A 24,960-nucleotide genomic window follows, 5' to 3' on the forward strand; every position below is an offset into this window, starting at 1 on the left:
AGTATCAGATTGCTTATGGGCTCAGGGAGGGGGAAGGGAGAAGAATAGATAAAATTGAGAACTAAAAACTTTTTCAAAAAGAATTCTAAAAATGGTTTTTACATTTAATTGGGGAAAATATTATTAAATACATATATTTATATTATGTATAATTGAAGAATATTACTAATAATCAAAATCAAGTTCATAGATCTTGCAGAACCAATTCCCCCCCACACTTTTTAAAAATTAAGATTATATTTACCTTTCTCTGGGCCTCTGGCTTTTCTCCTTGTCTCTATTACTTCTTTAAAAATCATTGAATTTCTAAATTTTCCTGAAGTGATGGCACATTAATCACATCTACCAATTCTTTCCTACTTTTTACTTGACCTATTTGATTTGAACTCCTTGAAGACGCCTAGGGTCACATCACTCATCTTGATTCTCAATTTCTTGTTAAACATTTTTGTTCTAGAATTTGATTCTATTCCATTCCACAAGCATTGCTTCTTAGTACAGAGCACAGAAGCAAATGTATATTGAGTAATCTTGTTTCTTCCTTGCCTTTATTATAATTTTTCCATCTACCTCTAAGCATTGGAGAGTGGATCTATCTACTCTCCCCCTAGTGGAACCAATATTATTTGATCTTCCTTTAAGTGATAACGTAACTTAAAAATTTTTTTTGTTATCTTTAGTTAATGCTTATAACTAGCATTAACTTATGATGAATTCCAGTGTTCTCGACAGTTTTTGGTCCAGACCAGGTCTATCTTTCATATTCATCGTCAACTATATACCCCTGCTTCTCCTCTGCATGTGTCTTTTTAAAATCATGTTTGTTGATGAGCCCTCTCTATCCACATCAATTTCTTTAGATAACTACTTCTTTTCATTTCTTATCATTGGTTTCTATTTTTTTTATCTTTGGAATTTGATTTTTTGAGAATTTTCTGTCTTTCCTAAGCTGAATTCTAGGAGGATTTTAGTTCCTGTTATTCTAACTGTCCTTTCTCTGAATGCTTTGAAGTTCACTCTTTTATGAAGTCCCAGGACCTAGGAGGGTCAGTTAGAATATCTTCCCTTTACATCATGAACTCTAAAATAGCCATCTCTCTAACTCTAACAAGTGAATGGCCTCTTCAAAAAGTTTGTATGATTTCCATTTCAGCAACTAGTTCCTCTTCATTGCTTGAACTCAAGTTCTGAATGGCAGTTTCCTGCTTCACTTTCTCAATTTTTATAAGAGTGAAATCATAAAGGTCTGCCAGTTGCACCATCAATAATCATTTAATAAATACTATGCACCAAGCACTGCAAGATTTTACCAAATGCTCCTCTCGTGGTCTAAAGTGGAGATATCAGTTTGATTCTGAGACAATTTCTCAAATACATTTTCTCTTTTTCTTATTTTTTTTTGGTTGGTTCTTTGCTAACCTTTCAGCCTATTTATTTTTATTCACTTTTGCCTTTATTTAGCCACAAAGGTTTATCATCTTAAAGTGCTTCTTTTTTTAAAATTTATTTATAATTTATGGATTAAAACAAACATTTCCATAACAGATTACAATAAAAAAGATGATTGAACATGAAATTGAAGATTTACTATTCACAACTTTCAAACATTCCTTTCAAATATACAATTAAATTTGCATTGTAAATTTTATTAAAAATAAGAATTTTAATTTTTCAGTCAACAGAAATTCACCTTTTTTCCTCCCTTCTAGTTCTTCTTCCTTCCACTGAAGAAGAAAAACAAAATCTCTATTTTTAAATATGAATAGTTAAACAAAACAAATTCCTTTGTTGATCATGTCAAAAAAAAAACCCCTCTCAATCTACATTTCTGAGTCTATTATCTCTCTATTATTGTACTTCATCATGCATTTTTTGGAATCACATTTGATTGTTTTGTTGTTGATCAGAATTCCTAAGACTTTCAAAGTTGTTTGACATTCTATCTTCTTAACTAGCTGTTCAATTCTCAAAACCTCCTTTCTCTAGTCCCTACTTTTACTTGAAGGTAACAGTGATGGAACACTAACTTGGGTTCTTCAATTTCTTGTTCATCAGTTTATCATTCCATAATACTTAGGTGCCTTCTGATGGCATCATTTGTCCCTACAAGACACATCATTAGTTGGTAGTGGTTGTCTGCTTCAATATGTCTCAAGAGCCTCTTCATCTAATCTTGGATACACAGTCCAAGAAGAAAGTAGCCTTCATATGTCAAGGTGACCTGTGTCTGTTTCATTACCCCTCAGCAGGGAGTAGCCAGCTGAACTATTCATCTCTTCTAACAGTGTTGAATGGCCTCTTTTCTAATATTGAGTCTTTCTTAATATCATTGATATTTGGAAATCATATAGAGGCAGTGAAACCTTTAGATCAAAGGGTATGAAAATCCTAGTTGCTTTTTTCATATAATTCCAAATTGCTTTCCAGAATTGTTGGACTAATTTACAACTCTCTGAACAGTGTTCTGTATGACTATCTTACTACAGCTTCTCAAATACTGACTATATTAGCTTTTGTCATCTCTTCCATTTTGCTAGGTATGAGGTAAATCCTCCATGTTATTTTGATTTGTACTTTTCTCCTTATTAATGATTTGTAACAGTCTTTCCTGTGGTCATTGATAGTTTTCAATTCTTTTGAGATTTTTTTTTTGGTTTTGTTTTTCATATCATTTTCCCACTTATCTATTGGGGCAATAGTTAATGGTCTTATGTATTTGTGCTATTTTTTATATCTTATGGATATTGGGTGATATTAGAAGTATTTAATGGAATAATTTTTATTCAATTGATGAGTTCCTTCTTATCCTAGTTGTATTGATTCTGTTCATGTAAAATATGTAATCAAAACCATCTATTTTATCTTTTGTGATCATCTCTCTTTGTTTGCTTAAGAAAGTTTCCCTTAGCAACTTATTTGTAAAATGTACTTGATTTGGTTCTTTTCTAATATTTTTATAGTGCAACTTTTACTATTTGGGTTTATTTTGAGTTTATTGTGGGATACATATAAAATGTGATCCTAAACTTATTTTTTTCTAAAATGTTTTCTGGTTTTCTCAGTAGTCCTTTTCAAATAAGGATTTGTAGACATAATTGATTGTTTAAGTTGATTGAAGAAAGTTATTGAGTTCAGTTAAAAATTTTCTTTATCTAACCAGCTGTATAATTCTAATTTTCTATCTTTTTTGCCAGCACCAAATAATTTTGATGATTATTGCTTTATAGTATAATTTGATGTCTGGAAATTCTATTTCCTCTTCATCCTATTTTTTTAAATTATTTGCCTTTAGAATTCTAGATCCTTTGCTCCTTCAAATGAATTTTGTGACTATTTTTGTCTAGTTCTATAAAAGTATCCCTTGGTAGTTTGACTGGTATAGAAATAAATGTCAATTAATTTAGATAATATTGTAATTCTATTTTATTGGTGCAGCCTGATCATGAGCACTGAGTACCACGCCAACTAACTGACATTTTTGTTTTTTTAAATAATGCTTTATAATAGTAGTTATACAAATTTTGAATATGATTTTTATTGATTCTTCATGTTTTATTTATTTTAAAATTATTTTAATAAAGCTTCCTTTTCTATTATTTGCTGCTAGATTTTGTTTTTGCTATATAGAAATACTATTGGTTTCTGTGAATCTTCTGTAATGTGCTACTTCAATGAAGCAATTAATTATTTTGGTACATTTCTTTGATTATTCTTTAGAATTTTTAGGTAAACCATCATCTTATCTGAAAATAGTAACAATTTTGTCTCTTCTTTGCCATGCCTATGCCCTTACTTTCTTTTTTCTTGCCTTGTCACCATCAATAGCATCTCAAGAACTCTGTCAGTTTAGTGAGGAAATGGGACATGCTTTTTCTTCTATAAGAAAACTTCTAGTATTTCCCCGTCGCATATAATACTAACTTTTGGTTTTAGACATATGCTGCCATTTAAAAAAGGTCCTTCTCTGCCTGCCTTGTAGGGCCCAGAGAAGTTAAAGTGACAGGTCTAAGGTCACGCTTTCTATGATGCTGTGAACTTGAACAAGTCACTTAACCTCTTTGGCCTGAGTTTCCACAATTGAAAAATAAAGATAACAATACTGCACTATCTACTTCCCAAGACTGTAAGGAAAGTGCTTGTAAGCTTTAAAGTACTATACAAATGTAAGCTATTAAATCTTGACTGAGAAAAGCAGTACCACTAGCCCCTGTGCCTTCATCTGGGAAATTCTGGCCGACTTTGAAGATCCATGGCAACGGGCAAGCATCCCAGGAGCATGTCAGGTAAGATTTTGAGATCTCTCAAATGATTCAGAAATATTGATTGAGGCTCTTTAAGATGTTTTTCAGTGAAAAATCATCTTCCTTATTTATCTTTATTTGACCCAGAATATCAGACCTGGAAGGAACTTAAGAGTTCATCCAGTGCAGATTTTTCTTTTGTCTGGATGAGGACATTGAAACTTTGAGATGTAGAGTAACTTGGTCAAGGTTGTGTAGCCAATAAGTAGCCAATAAGGTAAGATATTGTGAACTTATAAGATAGGTTGGGGATTATTGTGCTTTTTGTTTTACAAATAAGGAAGCAAAGAGTTAAAGAACATTTAAAGAGACTAAATGATTTCCTCAAAGCTTCCCAATCCATGATAGAAGTAGAAATAGAATCTGACTTTTTAGGTCATCTTTGTTTTATAACAAAGTCATCCTTGTGATGTTCAGAGGCTGTAGGTAGAGTCTTAACCCAGACATGGGTCCTTGCAGCCTCTTTGAAGCATACTTTCATAGTTATAATGAGAGATACCCTAAGAAGCTTAGCTTTTGACATTTTATAAGAAATGCCACTGATTTTTCCCTCCTCAAATTATTCAACTTTTTCCTCTCCCTCATCACCTCTCTTTTAGTTTTCCTGACTTACTTCAAGATTGACTCAGGTGTAATCTTCTTCAGGAGGCCTTTCCTGATTCTCTCAGCTGCTCATACCTTGCCCTCTCAGGTTACCTTCCATCTTTCATCTTATTTCTATGTACATCCTGGAGCAATTAAGTGATATAACAAATAGAATCTGGGATGTGGAGTCATCAAGATCTGAATCAGTATTTTCAGACATTTATTAACTGTGTAAGCCTGAGAAATTCACTTAATCTCTATCTCCTTCAGTTTCTTCAACTATAAAATGGGGGTAAGAATAGCCCCTACCTCACAGGGTTGTGAGGATAAGATAATATGTTAAAAGTTTTATAAATCTTAAAGTGCTATACAGATGTTAGCTATGATGGTTCTTGTACAAACCTATTTATGTATTTGTTGACTGGTGATGTTTATCCTTCATTCTCAAAGACCATGTGATCAGAGACCTGATGTCTTGACATGCATTTGAATTGGATTTGAGTGGGGGGTGCTGTGCCAAGTCACCAGCCTTACTTTCTCCTCTGGAGCCATCAGGGTCCAGTTGTAAGGTATGGATCAGCATGAATGGAAATGGTAATCAGACTTAAGTGACTTGCCCAACCAAGATCTCACCCTTAGTAAGTAGTATTTAAGTTAGGATTTGAACTCCCATCCTCCTGACTTCAAGGCCAAGACTCTATCTACTGCATCACTTAACTGGCTACCTTGTTGACAACTGAATGTAAGCCCCTGGAGGGAAGACTTGTTTTTTCTTGTAACTCCAGGGCTTACAGCAGTGTCTGGCAAATAGTACTTAATTCATTTTTATTGATTGATTGACCTCTTTAACTATACTTGCACATACATTTTGTCTTCTCTATTAAAATGTAAGCTTCCTGGGGGCAGAGAATATTTTTGGTTTTTTCCTTGTATCTCCATCACTTACTACAAAGCTTTGCATGTGGTAAGTACTTAATAAAGTTGGCTAATTGACTGTAGCATTCCTAGGAGCTCAATAGTTGTTTCTTTCTCAGAGTGGCTCTCAGTTACATTTTTCTATGCTTGTTTCCTCTTTCTAACACAGATTTCTATTCATATTCTCTTTTTTTGTTTATTCTTTCTTGCCTTTCCCAATCCAATCCAATCAACATTTATTAAACATTTATTTGAATATTTATTAAATATTACAATTATATTATTATATATCATATAATAAGGTATAAAAATATAATAAATAAACATTTGTTATGTTTCAACACTCTGCTAAAGACTGGGGAAACAATAACAAGAAAGGCTCTAAGAGCTTACAATCTAAAGATCGAGACAACATATAAAGGGAAACAGGAAAATGGTAGAAATGGTGGGAGCACACCAATGGGTACTAGGATAGGTGCATCTAGTTTTGTAGAGTTGAAACCAGGCAGAGTAGTAATGCAACGTGTAATGAAATGAGACTGGTTTGTGCCTTCAATAAAGGAAGGTATGGAAGAAACTTGGTACACTATCTTCCAATTCTCTCATAAGAGAAAGAATATGAGGGATGTGGTAGCAATCAATTATTTCTCATACTTGGAAAGAACTTACCATGGTATCAACTTTGGTAATAAATAAACAGAATCCTGACCCTGTCGTATGAAGCAGAGCTAGAATTTAATCTGATTACAAATCCAGTATTTTTTTTCCTACTACTTAGCATAGTGTTTTACTTAGCATATGGTTTTTTTAAATATTGATTGATTGATTGATTGATAAACTATACCAATTTTTGGTTGTTTGTAGTATTCTTTTAGAAGTATGGACTTCCCTTAGAATGAAGGGGATTTTTATTTTTAGGGAAGTAAAATAAAGGAATTTTAACTACATTTTCATGTGGAAAAAATGCTATATACAAAAGTATCCTTATATCATGCATTTGTTATTTTAGAAAGGAGACTATTGCTAGCATCAGCATCCTCTCATAGCATCCCTATGCACATCTTGTAGAAGACTCAGGTTCCCTTAAAAGGCAGGTTTTAAAATGTTGTCTTTTAAAATAAGGTAAACTCAGTACCACAAATTACAATCATATCTTTGAAATTACATTATTATTAGAAATATTCAGTTAATGTGGATACTGGGTAAAGTCAACAGAACTTTGCCATAGAATTATGAATGTCAGTTCTGGAAGGGACCATCTCATTCTGCAAATGAGGGACCTGAGGAACTGAGAGGTAAAGGGACTTAGGAAAAATCACTTAGCCAGTAAGGAGAAGAGCCTCAACTAGAACCTGGATTTCAAGGTTCCTTAGTCAGTTTTCTTTCCAATATATATGAGTACTGATTCGGAACAACTTAGTGGGATCCAGCTTTCATGGATCTGTGACTTTGTAAAGTATCTGACATGCTGCTAGTTCTGGGTGTTACTGTGGAGGGTGGAGGAGCTAGGGGATACTAATCATTTCTTCTTTTCCCTACCCTCTTTGTCTCTGACTATTTTAATAATCCACACCCTTCTTACCACAATTAGTTCAGTTTATGCCTAGAAGAAATATTCCTTCTCTTCTGGGTAAGTATTTAGCCTCTTGAGTCCATATGGCCCCTTCTCAATAATTTTATATAATTAATTTTAAACAGTTAAGGATACAATCACAATATCTCTGAGCCCTCAGGAAAATTCCTGACATTTAGGCACAGATTTTTCTCTGCCACAACAAATTTATGTTTATCTCTAACTAACCCTTACACATAGTATTTACCTATAAGTATTTGTTGGCTTGGACTCCTTATGTTTGAGGTAAATTTTGGGGTTACTCAGAATATTTGGGGTAGTAAAATTAGTAAGGAATGTCACAGTGACTACATATGGATAGATAAAGGGAGAGAAAGTCAGAAAAAAAGCAAACTTTTTCTTGGAACTTCTCTCAGTCCTTGAAGAAGACCAAACCTTTTGCTCTACGATACCTATAGGGATGTATAGTACTTTCTAGATCTCTCTCTTCTCTGACCCAGATCAGTCTTTAAGGTTTTCCTTCTCTTGTTAACTCTGTGCCACTGATGTTTTTCTGGCTTAACTCATTGAGTTGAGCCAGTCCTAGTTGGGGTTAGGGAAGTCTCCTTTCCGTCTCCATCTCTGTCTCTATTTCTGTCTCTGTCTCTGTGTGCCTCTCTCTCTCTCTCTCTCTCTCTCTCTCTCTCTCTCTCTCTCTCTCTCTCTCTCTCTCTCTCTCTCTCTCCCTCTCCCTCCCTCCTTCCCTCCCTCTCTTTGCGTGTGTGTCTGTCTCTCTTCTCCCTCCCCCTCTGTCCTTCCTTATCTCTCATCCTACCTCTCTCCCTTCTCACCAAGAAACACCATGGATAGACTGAATAAAATAGATTACTTGGTTTGAAATCAGAAAGATTTAAGTTCAAACCCCATATATTTACTAATAATATGTGTCTGAGCAAGTCACTTACTCTTTCAGGCATCATTTCCTCATCTTAAAATGAGGGACTTTCAATTACATTTAAAAATACTTTTCAGTTATATATGATTCTATAATTAATACTAGAGTTTTAATAACTGACAACTATTACATATATAACAATATCTGTTGTTATTTTTGCTGTTGCTAATGAAATGTATTTGATTTATAAAGAGAAAAAAGACTACAAAAACTAATTTCTAGTGGTGGAATTTCAGTATCATAGGATGATAGATTTTGTTGCCATTGAATTCAACCCAGTGAGTAAACTGAGGAATAGTTTAACTGAGGTTAGGTGACCTTCCCTAGTTCACACAGCTGGAGCAAGTCGGCTAACCTCAGTTAAACTGTTCCTCAGTTTTTGAAAGAATTATTTTTTGGGGAGAGAAATGGGGTGATATCTCCCTAGAAACCCCTAGTTTCACTTTATAAACAACACTCCACCTGTAACTAAGGACACCTCTCTACCCAGTATCTCATATACTCCCTAGGAGCTCATGGCATTGAACATGCTTTGGAACAGGTAAAGTTCCAAAATACAATATAAAACTATAAAGTACCACGTAAATGTAAGGTATTCTTGTTCTTACCTGAGATATTAATAGTAGTAATAAGAATAAATAATGTATTTATGCTCCTAGGTAAAGTTTATACATTTTAACAAGGGCTTTCTGAGGAATATACTGGAGCCATCTCCTACTAACTGATTATTAAATTTTCATTGTGAGTGTTTACACTTCAGAAATCAGCCAACAGCTCAAATCAGGTCTTAGTTTATTGTTTTGCTGATTTTTGAATCTTGAATAATGTAATGAAGAAAAAATAGTGCGGTTAAACTTAAAATTCTGCTGTGCATTTTGTATTGTTTTGGAGAGCTGATTGTTTAATATTTACCAGCACACATACACACACACACACATGCACAAGCACATGCACACGCACATGCACATGCACATTTTGTCTAATGGAAATAATACTGGAAGTCAGGAAAATGAATTAAATGATCGGCTTTTCTGGGTGATGAAGGGAAAAGAGGAGCCTCTTTCTTGCCCCTAGAATGAAATCCCCATGAAACTGGAGTCTTTATTCTCCAATTACAGATTGAGTTCACCCTCCTAGGGGATAGTAGTGACCAAGGAATATGGGTTAGATTCTTTGTATAAAAAGAGTTAGGGGAAGATCTGATCAAATCAGTTTTTTATCACCTGGAATCCCATGATATGATGACATGATAAAGATATAGGAGGGTTACCCCTGGGCACAGGGGCTCTCAATATAATAAACCAACCAGAATAGATCCTTCATTGAGCTGTGGGTAGAAACCAAGTGTCAAAAAACTGTAATCATAAAATCTTGGGTTTGTCTATCACTTAAAATCTTTTCAAAGCACTTTCACCACTTTTATCCACCCCCACCCACATCCCCAAAGCAAAGCAGGCATCATTATCCTCAATTTTAAGAAAAATAGAAGCCCAGTGTATATAGTTTGTTTGAGGTCATATTACAACTTAATGGCTGAACTGAGATGGGAACCAAAATCTCCTGACTCCTCATCTTTCTGTCTGCCCATAAGGTCTCTTTTGGGAGGTCAGGGAGATAACAAGACTATTAATAAAAATAATCTTTTTAGCTGCACTAGTATAGAAAGAACCTACTGGTTGCTTTCTTAACTCCTCACAATAATTCCATGATGGTAATGAGGCAGTCCTTGTTTGTTCTCATTTTACAAATGAGTAAACTGAGGTATAGGGAAATAAATGGTTTGCTTGAGGTCACCTAGGGTTGGGATCTCCACTCTCTCTTCTGACTCTGGGTGGGTCTATTGCCTTTTTCATTTCATCATCCTGAATAATTCATTGACAAATGATCAAAGTTTTCAACACAGGCCTTATATTCCTAGGTCCTTAGAGCATATTGAAATCCCTCTCAGAAAGGCTATAGTTGGGGATCCAGACATTCAACTCAATTCCAGATGGTGTAGTGGATAGAGCACTGGCCTTGGAGTCTAGAGTAGCAGAGTTTGAATGTGACCTCAGACTCTTGACACTGACTAGTTTGTATGACCTTGGGCAAATCACTTAACCCCAATTGCCTCCCATCCAGAACTATTTCCAGATTCTGATTCATGTCTGGCCATTGGACTCAGATGACTCCAGAGAAGAAAGTGAGATTTATATAGCACTTCTATAGCATCCCTGCCATTCAAATCCATTATACATGCTTGTCATGGCATCACCTCCCTGATGTCGTGGTCTTCGAAAATGAAAGATAACCCTCATCATTATTATTATTACACACTTTCAAGCTAGAACTTACCTTGGGCTTCCCTCATTTCCTTTGGACACCACCCCAGAATTTGTCATTACTGCTGTGGGGCAGCCCACAAAGAGTGCCTCTGTGGGGTTTATTACTAACTCCAGTGCTTTCATTCTTGAATCTTAAATCTTAAAATCCTAAAATCTTTTTCCCATGCTCAATCACAAATCTCAAGCCAAAGATTCTGCCTCTTCCCCTCCACTCATACCCACTCAATCTCAAAGATTCACATCCCAAGACATTCACAGTTCTTACTTTCTGACTCCTGTACTCACAAACCTCACTGACTTCCGATTCCACAAGATAATAGCTTACAACTTCACAAGCATACAGAGGGTCAGCTCCTCAAGCCTATTCTACCACAGCATAACCTGCTTAGTTATAGGCCAGTTAAACATAGCAAATGGCTATAGTTTCTGTCCACTACCACCCCACCCCCCACTAGACCCAACCTTTAGTTGGATCTTATCAGACTAACTAGCCTCTGTTCCATCCTGCCTTGCCCCAGATCATGCCTAGAAGGGCTTCCTTGCCTGGCAGTCAGTCACATTTGCACACGTGGTAGAAAAAGTCTGGAATGTCTTTAGCAATGCCTCTGAATACAAAGAATAATTCTCTATATGTACATAAAATATTAAATATTATAGAACAGTGTACCCACCCACACACATATATAGGGTTGTTAGAATATCCCCGAGGGTTTTTAAAAATTAATAATTTTTTACCTATTTGAGAAAGAACAAAATGATAAATGGAATTGCAGAGCTTTGCCCTGGAATGTTTCTCATTCCTTGGGAGGGAGCAATATATAGTGAAAAGATGAGATTCAGAAGACCTGGATTCAATCCACCATTTACTAGTTGTTACAGTGTTAGCCCAAGAGTTTGTACTTTTTATACCTCACTTTCTTTATCTGTAGAACAGAGGGAGTCCTGGGCTTGTTCTGGGCAGCTCCCTGCATTATCGTGAGATTGAACTGAAATAGTGGATGAGGCAGCATTTTGTGACTGTAAATTGCCATGCCGATATGAATAATTTCCCTTGAGCAATGGAGATGGAGCAATAAGGTGTGATCTGAAAGGAGGTGCAGTGTTCTGTCTCCTCCAGCCCCACCTTTCCAGATTTCTTCCACGTTCCACCACATGCTCATACTCTGGGATCCATTGCACTGGCCTCCTGGCTGTTCCATGAAGACATTCATTCTCAGCTCCAGGGATTTGATCTGGCTGCTCTCCAGGTCTGCCAAGCTCTCTCTCCTCATCTCTATCTTTCACATTCCCTGCCTTCCTTCAAGTACCAGCTAAAATCCCAACTTCTATAGCAAGGTTTTCTCACTCTCTCTTTATTCTAATATCTTTCTTTTGTCAATTATTTTCAATTTACCTTTTGCATACTTTCTTTACTCATAACTGTCTCTATGTTGTTTTTGCCATTATATCATGAGCTCCTTGAGAGAGGGATTGTCTTTTATCTTTCTTTGCTTAGTATAGTGGCTGGTATATAATAAATATGTATTGACCGATATGAACTTAACCTTCAGTAGGCTTATTTGGCCTTTTTCCAATGGCCTTTGGAACAACCCATGATCTTTGCCTTTAAAAATCTCAAATTCTAGCATGTTAGAGCTGGGAAAGGGCTTTGGATAGAATGTCTTGCACCTTCATTTAAAGGATGGAAAAATGGGTTGAAAGAAGGGAAGAGGCTTGTCCAAGGTCACATAGCTATTCAGTTAAAGAACTGGCATTGAAACCTGGGTCTAACTCCCAGGTCAGTGCTTTTTTTTGCTATTTCATATTTTCATGGGTGTTAACTCTTGTTAACAATAGTCTGGGCCCTGAATGCTATTCAGTGGTCTGGCCTCCTGGGAAACTGTTCAGCTGGTTTTTGTGAATACTGTCTTATGCTCCCTAGGACCTTCTGACTTCCAATGGTGCTTGCTCTTTCCCAAATCATTTTCAGCAATTTGGTATCTCCTAGAATAGTATGTGAACTCTGCCAGGCTCACCAGGGAGCCCTGCTGATTCCTTCCTCCACCATTGTTACTGGGTTTGAATTAGCATCAGTAACAGATGGGATAAAAGCTAGGAAAATGAGTGACTCTGAGGAATCTACTTTGAGATACTGTTCAATACTATGTTCAGCAGAACCATGTGAAAATAGCAATTTCCCAAATGTCTCAGGGATTTCATTACAACTTTATATGATATAATATCCAGATGTACCATAATAATTCCTTATATTTTTGCATAACACTTTATAAAGTATTCAAAGGATTGACTCCTCAGAGATCATCTAGCCCAGACTTCTCATTTTATAGCTGGAGAAACTGAGGCTGATGGGGGGTAAAATATCCCATCCAGGGTCATAATTGAACCAGGATTCACATGAATACTATTTGACAACAAATCAAGGACTCCTTCCAATACCACATGGTTCCAATATATCTAGGCTCAAGGCCTGGCTCTGACATTCATTAGTAATTTGTCCTTGGGCAACTTATTGAAGCTCTCTGAGCTTGAGTTTCCTTATCTATAAAAGGAAGCTAATAACAAATATACTGTTAACTTCATGAGACTGTTGTGAGAAAATGCTTTGCCAATTATAAATATACAACAAATCTGTCCGCAGACAACTTGACACTTACTAGCTGTGTGACCTTAGGCAAGTCACTTAACTCTGCCTTGTATCGAGGGCCATCTCTAGTCATTTTGATCCATATCTGTCCATTAGACCCAGGTGGCTCTGGAGGAGAAATTGAGGTTGGTGACTTAGCACTTGCTTGTCATGGCATCACCTCCATGATGTCATGATTTTCTTCAAGAACAAAGGACAAATATCACTTATACAGCAACATCAGGTCTCCTTTCTCAACTCGACGTGTTAGTGAATTGGATCTGGGGGATAGAGGAAGGAGAATTCACTATCCTCAGAGGTTTTAAGGTATTCTATGGGTACTCCTTAAGCTAAAACCCATGAGTCCCTGCCTGTGAGCTTAACAAGTAGATACGGTTAGTTCAAAGCAAAGACATTTACTAAAAAGATATGATAAGAATAATAATTATGGGGCAACTAGGTGGCATAGTGAATAGAGCACCAGCCCTGGAGTCAGGAGGATCCGAGTTCAAATATGACCTCAGATATTTAACTAATTACCTAGCTGTGTGACCTTGAGCAAGTCACTTAACCCCATTGTAAAAAAAAAAAAAGGAGAAGAATAATAGTTGCAACCAATCCCATTAATCTGGGGCATATTTTTCCTCAAATACATATAGTGTCAGATGAAAAAGTGGGCATAAATTCAGAATGAATGTTCATGAGACACCTATATAGAAAGCAAATGGGACCCAGGCAATTCTTGTCTCTGATATTGTAGACCCAGTGTCCTTTCTCTTTTCATGGTTTTAATGTATTGCACCTCCACTTCCATAGGCTAAGTGGATGAATTCTGAGCTGCATTCACAGAGTCTACCCCTCTTTGCAGCTCAACTTGACTTGTAGGGCTCTCTTTAATCCTTTTTATCTTCTCTGCTACCTGAAGCCACACACCTTGTAACTGCTTCCCATCTCTGACTGTGTCTCTTACTGGGTGAGTAACTCCATTGCAACAGTCTTGTCAAAGGGGACTTTGGGAAGAGTCAATCTCAACCACCCCCAACCTACCCTATAATACAGGCAGTAGGGTGACACTCCACAAGAAACTGCTTTCAGGAATAGCAGGCTTAACTTTTTAAAGACCAAGTTCTGTCAGGATAAACCCTTTTATACTATAAATGGTTTTATGAATGAATTGGGGCAGGGGGAACAACAAAGTGGTACAGAGTTTAGAGTGCTGGTTCTGGAGTCAGAAAGGTCTAATTTCTAATCTGATCTCAGCCATTTGCTAGCTGTGTGACCCTGAGCAAATCACTTAACTCTGCCTGTCTCAACTTCCTCATCTGTAAAAGATGAGCTGAAGGAAATGGCAAACCACTCCAGTGAGTTTACAAAGAAAACTTCAAATGAGATCACAAATAGTCAGACAAGATTGAAATGAGTCTGAACCATCAAAAAAGTGAATTTTACAAATAACTAATGTTTGGACATTTGCATTTGGAAAACTGTAAAGTATTATATAAATGTAAACTAAATATTATTGTCATTACTTTTAAAAAATTTAACAATTAACTATTTTGATGGGAAATTATTCCAAGAGATGTTACCCAGTTCCTTCTACTTCTTAAAGAATATGGATGCAGAGGTCATTATTTATTTCCCTAGATTGTGAGTCATATACTCATATTACTATTGAAGTAGATAGAATTATTTTCCCCTACACTGAAAAGTTCCAGATTGCTATATTTAAAAAATAGTAAGTACATTCTGGTTTTTTTTCATTTTCTTTATAGCTTGTCTTTTCCTCCTCCTCTGAACATGGATTGTGAATTATTATATCTCACTGCTGTCAGTATGCCTGCCACTGTCTAGTATACTAGCCCCAGTGCTTGACCATTTCTAAGTTGTGGCTTCAAATTTTCTGTGGACCAGAAAAACCAAATAAAAGAGATTGGCAGAGCTATGAATAAATTAAAATGAATAAATTAAATAAATTAAAGTGAATATTCTCAGGAAGGGCCCTGAAAATGGAATGTTAGTACATCAAATTGTGATATCTGTCTTAGTATCATGTGTTCAAAGGTAATTTTCATTTAACCTTAGATTCTCAGCTGTGATTTTTATAAGTGAAGTTGCCAAAGAAGTATCCTCTGAATTTGTGAGGCATAATTTAGAAAACCTGTTTGTGTTGATTGTTTAACAATGCTGAATCAAAGAGCAATCACCAGATTTAGAGATTCTTAGAATTAGAAGGGGATCATTGAGTCCAACTTCCCATTGTGGACATCTGGGCTCATCTTGAATGCTTCTAGTGATAGGAAGTTTCTGGTCTACTACAAAATAATCGTAATACATTTTATACAACTTTACTCACAATAACTTTATGAGACTTATAAGGGAAATCTTTCCTCAATTTTATTGATGAGGAAATTGAAAAAATAGTGATTTGCCCATGCTCACACAGCTATAAGGATTCAAGATAAGATTCAAACTCAGGTTGCCTGATTCCAAACCTTCATGTAGTTAACAAACATGTTTGATCATCTGCTAGGAGCAGGGCATGTGTTGGATTTAAAGGCAAAAATGAAATGGTTCTTGACCTCAAGGAGGTCAAGGAGCTTACATTCTCTCAGTTTCATTGCTGGGCAGCTTTCTAACTCTCAAAGCTTTCTTTCTCTCAGTGGTCTTACATCTGTCAGGTGGGGCCCAGGACAACAAACCTGATTCCCTCATCCACATGACAGCCCATCAGATAGCTGAAGACAAATCATAAATCATGTTCCTTCTCTTCTCCAGTGACTGTGTGTGTGCATGCATGCACATGCACCCGTTTGTGACCTCACAGAGACACATCAGCTATATGTGTGTATTATATAAATGTTCAAATTATTATTAGTACTCTTTTCGTGAAATGTTTCATCTAATAGTGGTTATATTCAGTAGCTGGAAGAAATACAAATCAGTTCTAATAGAAACATTGGCAAGTAAAAGGCAAATATCCATTCAGTGCATGTTCCTTGGTTTCTAGAGGTCCACTCTCATTTCTGTTCATATGAGCTCCTGCTAATTTCTATGGCTATGTAGGTTGTATCTGTGTGTGCAAACACTTAGAAGTCTAAGACTTAGCATAGACTCAGAAGGAAGAGAATAGTCTATTTCTTAGCATCCTCCTTTTCAGTAGGAATATAAGAAGGTAGACAGGCAGGGAGTCAGGAAGGGAGGGAGTAGAGGGAGGGAATAAAGAGATGGAGGGAGGGAATAGAGGGAGGAAGGGAATAAAGGGAGGGGAAGGGAGAGAGGGAGGAAGGAAAGAAACATTTGTTTACTACCTACCATCATATATCAAGCACTGTGTTTAGCACTTTAGGAATATTATTTGATCCTCACAACAATCCTGGGAAGTGGATACAGTTATTTTCTAGATTTTACAGATAAGGAGACTGAGACATTCACAAGGAAAGTGTACCAGAGCTGCATAACTAGAAAATGTCTGACATTCCAGTTATTCCCTCCATAGTGTGGGGATGAGGCATTAGAAGAAGTCTGAATTATTATGGTATTAAAAGATAAATATATATTGATATTATACAATACCATACATATATTTCAAGCATTTCTGAGTTTCCTGTCTTCTATGTTGTCTATTGGCCTTATATGTCATCTGTGGTTTCTGCAAAATTCCTCCCAAATTCCCATTTAATTTATTATACTGACCCACGATATATCAAAACCATGGTGAAAGTAACTGTAGATTTGAATTCAGTCTTCCTGATATCTAAGCCTGATAGTGCTCTATCCACTGCACCACCTAGTTGCCTCTAGACATTAAAGCCAAACAGAAACTTGGAAGTCATCTTAGCCCAGCCCCTTCATTTTACAGATAAGAAAACCAAGTCCCAAAGAGTAGAAGAGACTTGCACAGTTAGTGGAATAATTGGGACTTGAACTTTAGTGGCCTCTGTGCCAGACTTCTCTCCTTTGGACCCTTCTTCTTGTATTATCTTCTAGGCTTTCTCGAGATGGAGACTGAACTTTTAATTTCAATGATCTAGGAATGTCTCAGTCGATGAAATTCATTCTAACATTCTGAATCTTCTTGGCAACTTGAAATCTTGAAGAATTGCCTAGAACACTAAGAAGTGAAGTTATCTTTCCAGGGTCACACAATCAGCATGTATCAGAAGCAAGATATGTAACTGGGTCTTCTTGACTCTTGAGGCTAAATCTCTATCCATTACAACTCCAAGGCTGGATACAAGTAACCAACCGATGAGTCTTTGGGAATCTGGCAAAGCAACACCATGAAAGAGAATTGAGATTGGTTGCATTTAAACCCCAATGATGCTAAAGTCTCTGGTGATCTCTTCCAGATGTATGGAGGGGCAGAAAAAGTGGACTAGGAGGCAACCAACTATGCATGGTGGGGTCAGAGAAGAGATCTTGGAGGCAGGCCAAAGGGATCTCAATCAAACAGAACACCACAGATTGTCCCCATCCATATCATCATTCAGGAGCTGAATCTCTTGCTAATCGCAGGTGCAAATAGACCAAGAAACTTCCCCCAACTCTGTCCTCTGTATAGGGTGAATGATCCTCTGTCTCCTAAATCTCCTACATCTGCCTCTGCCTAAACCTTGGTTTCTTGCTTCAGCTGCTTTTCAACAACTAGAATGGAGGGTAGTTGCAGGCTGGGGATTAGTGAAAGAATCACATCATTGAGCCTAATTAGTGCACCAGTTTCTTTCAGGCTAACAAGAGGGGAGGAAGGAAAATTCATTTCCTGGCTGTGGCTTGGGGACACTAATTGGCCTTCCTGACTTGTTCCTAGGGAAAGATGCATCACTCAGAGTACGTTATGATCCTGCTCAGATTCTGGTTTCAATGGTAAAGACTCCTTGCCTAAAAATGCAAGTTATCAGTTACTAGAACAAAGCAATGAGTCAAGTTCAACCTAGTTTGGGTCTCTAAATTGGGGGAATTATCCAATGATAGTGAGGAATGGGGGAGGCAGGGAGAAGGTAGAGGGTAACTATGTAAGTACTGTGTTGCTTGTCCAGGCTGAAGATTAGGAGAATAGTTTAGTCTTCAATTCAATTCATCTAGCACTTATTAAGCTCCTGCTGTGTGCGAAATACTAGGGGAGAGAGCAATATAGAGGTGGCGTGACCTCTTCCCTCAAAATGCTGATAACGCATTGGGGGAATGAATGATAAAGGCATAGGGAAGAGGCTTATGTGATCCAGGCAAGGTGCTAGATGAGCTTTGAGGAGGAAGAGATCATTTTAACCTGGAACAAAGCAGTGAAGATGAAGGAGTAATCAAGGCTTCACTGAAGAAGTGGCACCTAAGTTGAGCCTTGAAATAAGGAAGGGACCTCAATGAGCCCAGATGAAAGAATGTGAGGTAAGGGGGTGGGGAGATAGTGAAAGGATTCCTTCCAAGAATGGAGTACCCAAGGACCAAAGGCACAGAGAAATGAGATAGGAGGTTCAGAGCAGGGCACTGTAGAAGATATGAAGAGGAATAGTATTCTATTCCAGTGAATAAGGATTTAATAGTGAGGTTGTAGGAGGCCTTGAAAATCATAGTCAGAAGTTTAAACTGAATCTGGTAGACAAAGGGGTGCTACAAAAGGTTTTTTGAGTATAAGAGTAATATGATGAATTCAGAAAGTTACTTGGGCAACTGTGGGAAGCATGGATTAGAAGGGATCAATTGGAGGTAGGATGACTAGGAGACTGATATAATCTAGAGAAAAGAGATGAGAATTAATAAATAATATAATAAAATAGCTGGAGGGCCTGGTTCCTCTTGCCCCAGGCACAAGAATACCTAGGGACACTCCCATTACTAATCATGTTAACCTTTTATCCTGCACAGTCTCAAGAGTCTACCAAAGGCTAGTCTCCTCTCATTATAGATAGGGAAACTGAGATAAGGAATCTCAGTCTTTAGATTGTGAACTCTTTAATAGCCAGAAGTGTTTTTGCCTTTCTTTGTATTCCTATCCCTTAGCATAGTAAACATAGCAAGTCATTTAATAAATGCTCATTGACAGTTTTCCTCAGAGCCACATGGAGAATCAGAACCAGAAAGACTAGCATTCTCAGACAACTGTTAGCAGTCTGAGAATCCATTTCTAGACCTCCTCCTCCACCTTGGCCATTCTGTAAAATTGGTTTGTGGTTCACTTTAATCAGTCACCTTTCTTACTGTATCTGTCTGAAAGAGAGATGAGGAAAGGAAAATGCAGCAATTAAGGTTTGCCTGACTAGTTCTTTGATCAAGAATATAAGGTCCCAGGGGACAGGAACCAAATCTCTTTTGTCATTTTTTGTGGTACCCAGGTGACCAGTTGGTATGAAAATGGCAGGTGCAGACCTAAGAATTAAACTACATTCTGTTCCAAACCCTTGGTCTCTAAGGAGCCTTATATACTTTGCACAGCCAGAACTTTTGAGGCAACCCTGAATTGTGAGTAAAGTCAGGAAGTAATCAGCTCATTTTTCCAGGCTGTGTCATTCTAGCCTAACAAAGAAAGAGAATTGCCATTGGAAAAAGTGGAGAATGAAAATGGATTTGGGAGGCTAACAGTAAATAGATGAAGCTAGGTGGTACAGTAGATAGAGCACCATACCTGGAGTCAGGAAGTCTCATCTTTCTGTGTTCAAATGTGCCCTGAGATGCTTTCTTTATTAGTAAAATGAGTTGAAGATGCATATGGCAAACCACTTCAGTATCTTTGTCAAAGAATATACCTAATAGGATCACAAAGAGTAGAACACAACTGATAAACAACTGAAACAATAGGCAAAATTATAAAATGCTAATGACAAATATTTTTAGACCACAACTCAAGTATTATCTAATATAATACTGAAACAATGTAAGTTGGCAGGGAGAAATGCAAATACATCTTCCCATTTTGTAGGTATGGAAACTGAGGGCTAGAGGGGAAAAAGTAATTGCATCCATGGCTATACAATGGCCCCTAGAATTGTAGCATCCCAAAGTTAGCAGAGGTCTAAGAGGTTTTTCACCCAAGGCATGCACCCCTACTCTCCTGCCAAGTGGACATCCAATCTAATTCAAGGCCAAGGGCATACTTCAGTCTTACTGCATGTTCAGTGTATACCTAGATCTGTCTAGGTACCCTATACTCAAGTAAACTGGGAACTGAATATTCTAGGACTAATGAAGATCCAAGAGGCAACCTGGTCTCCCAGGAGGAGCTGAGTTCAAATTCTGATTCTGATTCATACAGTCACTGAGAGTTTCTGAGATTCTACATTACAACCAATTTGCCAATATGCATGGGAGAAAGGAATTTCAATACCAAGAACTGCCTACACTAATTAAATCACATCTAGATTTTTTTTAAAAAAGATTATCCAGCTGTCTGGGAAGGGTTATGTTTTAGCATGCTCAGAGTGTTTGGAAAAGAACTTCCCCAGAGCACAATGGGCAGAACCCTTGGGTACCCAGCAACCAAGGGCACAGGGTCCTATGGATATCTTTCTTGCTAAGAATCTAACCAGTACACACTCCCTTACTATGAGGGCAGGTATTCTGCCTTTTTAAAATATACCTAGTCCTTAGCACACTATCTGGTGAGTGGTAAGGTCCTTTATTGTTGGAGGCAGTGACTCTTCATGACCTCATTTAGGATTTTCTTGGCAGATACTGGAGTGATTGCTTTGCCATTTCCTTCTCCAGCTCATTTTACTGATGAGGCAAACAGGGTTAAGTGACTTGCCCAAGGCCACACAGCTTAGTAAATGTCTGAGGCATATTTGAACTCAGTTCTTTCTGACTCCAGGCCTGATCAACCCTATCCACTGTACCACCTAGCTGTAGGTACTTAATAACGATTCTTTTATTGAGTCCCAACTCCAACTCAACCCTATTCTAATATGGCAGAGATCCTTAGCTTGAGTCATCATAATACTGGGGCCTGGGCCAAACCAGATATATTAAGGCTATAACTATTTTTTTGTAAGGTTTATGGCATATTCAGTCTTATGGGAGACTCAGTTCAGATGATTAGAACGACTATAGGCATTACCTAGTGGGTAGGGAGTTAAGGATGGAAAAGATACAAACAATTAGAGAGAGTGACCAAAATTTTGTCCCAAGTTGCCAATAAGGTGTGGGGGGGGGGAGCAGCAGTCCTCTGACAACCCTGAGTGATGCTCTCTAGCCAGAATAGTCAACTTATCTTCTAGGGGTGCCCCTTCCCTCTCTGCAAAGCCCCATTTCTGGTGCCACTTCTGCCTCACCTCTGACATTTGATTATTGGAATGCAGTCATGCCACAGGACCTGGAGATGGACTTTGGTAACATGCTGTCCCCTTTCCCAGAGTGACTGCCCCAAACTTAGTCATATTTTCTTCTATGTGCTTACACCCATGTTCTCCAGATGAATCTTCCTCAATTTCTAGGCTCCATGATTATTACTTTGTCACATGAACAGAAAAGAGATTCCATAATTTGGTAACTTGGAGGTGCACAAAAGGGAGAAGTCATTAAAATATGTTAACAGCAGGGCCTCACCAAGCAATGGCAAACATAGGAGACCCAGTCTGTATGTTATTCATGTAGAGAATGGTTTCTTCTCTTGGAAATTTCCAGAGCTATCCTGGCAGGATTTTATAACCTCAACCTTATAACACAGCCCTGAGCCTTAGTGATGTACAGAACAAGACTAGGATTTGGGGAGGCAGGAATGTGTCTCATTTCTAAATCAATTGGGAGGAAGTTATGGGCTCCAAAACTCAGAGAGAAAGGACTCTGTTCAAAGTCACACTGGGAGGCACACCTGGAAAAAAGGACTTTGAAGCCCCCTGGATCTATCCTCAGAATTATTCTGTTAAACATTTTTATCAATGACTTATTCAAAGTCATAGATAGTGTACCTGTCACATTTGTGGATGACAGACAAAATGCAAAGAATAGTAAGATGCTGGATGACAGCATCAGTATCCAAAAAGATCTTGACAGGCAAGAATGATGGGCTGAATCTAATAAGATGAAATTTAATAGAGCTACATGTAAGGTCTTACACTTGACTTAAAAAAATCAGCTTTACAGAGACACAGAAATGTCACTAGCTAATACTTCCTATGGAAAAACTCAGGGTCAGGGGAAGGAAGAGGGTGAACTGGAAACTCAACATGAGTCAACAGTATGGCATGGAATACTAAAAAGCTTGGCAGCAAGAATGGCATGGTGGAGAGAGCTAGCCTCAAAGTTAGGAGCTGGGTTCAAATGTTGCTTCTGACAAGCACTCAGTGAATGACCCAGGAAGAAAGTCACCCAGTCTCTCGAATTCTCTTGGCAATTCTCTGAGACTCCTAAGCTTCAAAGCAGGGGCTGACCCTGCATTAGTTGTATAGGTGCTGTTGCCTGGGCTTTCCTTATAGCAATGAAATCACAGATCTATTCTCTACCTGTCATATGATTTTAAACTGTATTAGATTGAGACTTCAGAAGTATAGTGTCCAGACACTAAATGGAGTATTTAACAGCCCTGCTCAATTTTTCCCTGGTCTGGCCACAACTAGAGCATCATGTTAAATTGTGATTGCCTCATTTTAGGAGTGACATTGAGGAGCTGCAGCAAATTCAGAGAGAGTACTTAAAACTATGCCCTAAGAGAATAGCTCAAGGGCAACTAGGCACTCAGTGGATAGAGCACTGAACTTGGAATCAGGAAGATTCATCTTCATGAGTTGAAATCTAGCCTCAGATACCTACTAGCTGTGTGATCCTGATAACTTAACCCTGATTGACTCAATTTCCTCATCTGTAAAATGAAATGGAGAAGGAAGTGGCAAACTTCTCTGGTACCTTTGCCAAGAAAACTCCAAAATGGAGTCATGAAGAGTTGTACTCGACTGAAGTGACTGAACAACAACAAAGATTAGCTCAAAGAAATTAGGCATGTTAAGACTAGAAAAGAGGAAATTCAAAGGCAGGGGAAGGGAGAAGATAATTGTCTCCAAATATTTAAAGACTGCTGTGTTGAAGAGAGAGTCTTTTTTTCCCTGCTTGGCTTCTGTATTAAGGAATCATAACAATGGGTGGAGATTACAGAGACAGGTTTTGGCTCAAAATGAGGGAAATGTACTATTAATTAATTCTGCTTCAAACTGGACATTACTAAAAGTCTTCAAGCTAGGGTTGAATTACCACTTGTCAAAGATATTCTAAGCATCCCGTTCAGCTGTGGGATGAATTAAATGGTCTCTGAGGTTTGATCCAACTTGCAAATGATTCTATGATTCCTGCTCTTTTGTCCAATAGCTTCATCTCCCAAGGTTCTTTTTGGTTTGGGGCTTTGGTTTTTATGTTTGTTTTTTGGTAGCGAAATGAAAGCTAGAAGGTAACCTAACAAGTCTTTGAAATATTGTTGCATGAGAAAAAGTAACCAGCTGTTCTCTACCTTTGATAAGATCAGAACAGAGGAAGTAGGTTAATACAACAGCATGACAAGTTTAGGTTAGACATCAAAAGAACTTCCTGACATGATTCATTTAGAAAGACTCAGTGAAGTACGTTTTGGAATGGCCTTCTCCAGAGGTCTTTGTAAAGTGTATAGATAAGGATAGTTACATTCACATACAGAAAGATGAACTAAACAAGTTCTTACAGTCTTTTGTTAGTGATGCTATTACCAACTTTTTCCTGCTCTTTCATATAAGATAACCTGATAGAAGCACTTTCCATGTTTCTTTTTTGATTTTCTCCCCCCCCAAAGTTCCCTTGTCCTTTTTCATTAATCTTCACATATTTGCAGTTCTACTAAAACTTTCCCCAAAATGCCTACCTCTTCTCTAACCTGGTCTTTTGTTCATTTCCAGCATATTAATTCTGGTCCTTATCCCTCACCCTTCTCCCCATAAATTGAAAGCACTTCCACCCTAAGGCAGAGAAATGACCTCCCAAGGGTCTTCTGTGCACAGAAATCTGGAATACTCTATTCATCTCCTAACCCAATGCCCTAAAATCACAGTTCTAAGGTTCCCCCATATCTCCTTGGGGAAAAAATCGGCCCCAATGTCTTCCCAGTCCTCTCCTATTGATCTCCTCAGATTGGTCAGTGGCATGTGTCAGAGGGCCTCAGCATGGACAACCATCTCTCCTCCTCCAACATCTCCGACAGCCTCTTCAACACCACCCTGGTCGTCACTACCATCCTGGTAAGCCAGGCCTCAGCCTCTACCTATCTTTCTCCATATCTTCAGTTCTCTAGAAGGATATGTCCCCTCCATGCCAGTCAGTCACAGAATTCCTGGTGAACAGCCAATCCCCATTCTAATCACAGCAGTAAGGTCAATTGATAGCTGTTTTAATTCAAGTCAAGTTGCAGTTTCATTTGGAAATATTATTTGATTTGGTTTCAAGAGACCTGGGAAGGAATACTTGAGTGGGGAGGTGGTGTCATTGATGCTTCTGGAAGTAGGGTATCTAGAATGCCCCGGACAGCTGCGTGCTACAATGTGAATGTGGGCTTGTGGCACAATGGGCAGTCTAGAGGGGAGGGACCCAGTCTTCCTAAACAGTTCTATGCCTCTAATCATTCTGCCCAGGACAGTGCCCCTGTTGCACTGTCCTGGAAGGGAGTAGTTGAATATGTAAAAGCAAACCTGCCCTATTGGTGTTTTTCTGGGTTGAAGAATGGACAGAAGTAACCTGGACAAACTGACCCAGGAGTGCCTATAAAA

The 24,960-nt window shown here is 37.9% G+C and overlaps 1 protein-coding gene across 8 annotated transcripts in view; it reads left to right on the top strand.

Moving 5' to 3' along the window:
• GRIK4 (glutamate ionotropic receptor kainate type subunit 4) overlaps nucleotides 1–24,960 on the top strand; it is a 685,181-nt gene that overhangs the window by 512,854 nt on the left and 147,367 nt on the right. For all 8 annotated transcript variants that reach the window (XM_074215289.1, XM_074215290.1, XM_074215285.1 and 5 more), the window contains one exon: nucleotides 24,328–24,435. In XM_074215289.1, the coding sequence (XP_074071390.1) occupies nucleotides 24,328–24,435 (108 nt within the window). The remainder of the gene's footprint in view (nucleotides 1–24,327; nucleotides 24,436–24,960) is intronic.

The sequence above is a fragment of the Macrotis lagotis genome, chromosome 1 (assembly GCF_037893015.1).
Source record: "Macrotis lagotis isolate mMagLag1 chromosome 1, bilby.v1.9.chrom.fasta, whole genome shotgun sequence".
Classification (NCBI taxonomy): domain Eukaryota; kingdom Metazoa; phylum Chordata; class Mammalia; order Peramelemorphia; family Peramelidae; genus Macrotis; species Macrotis lagotis.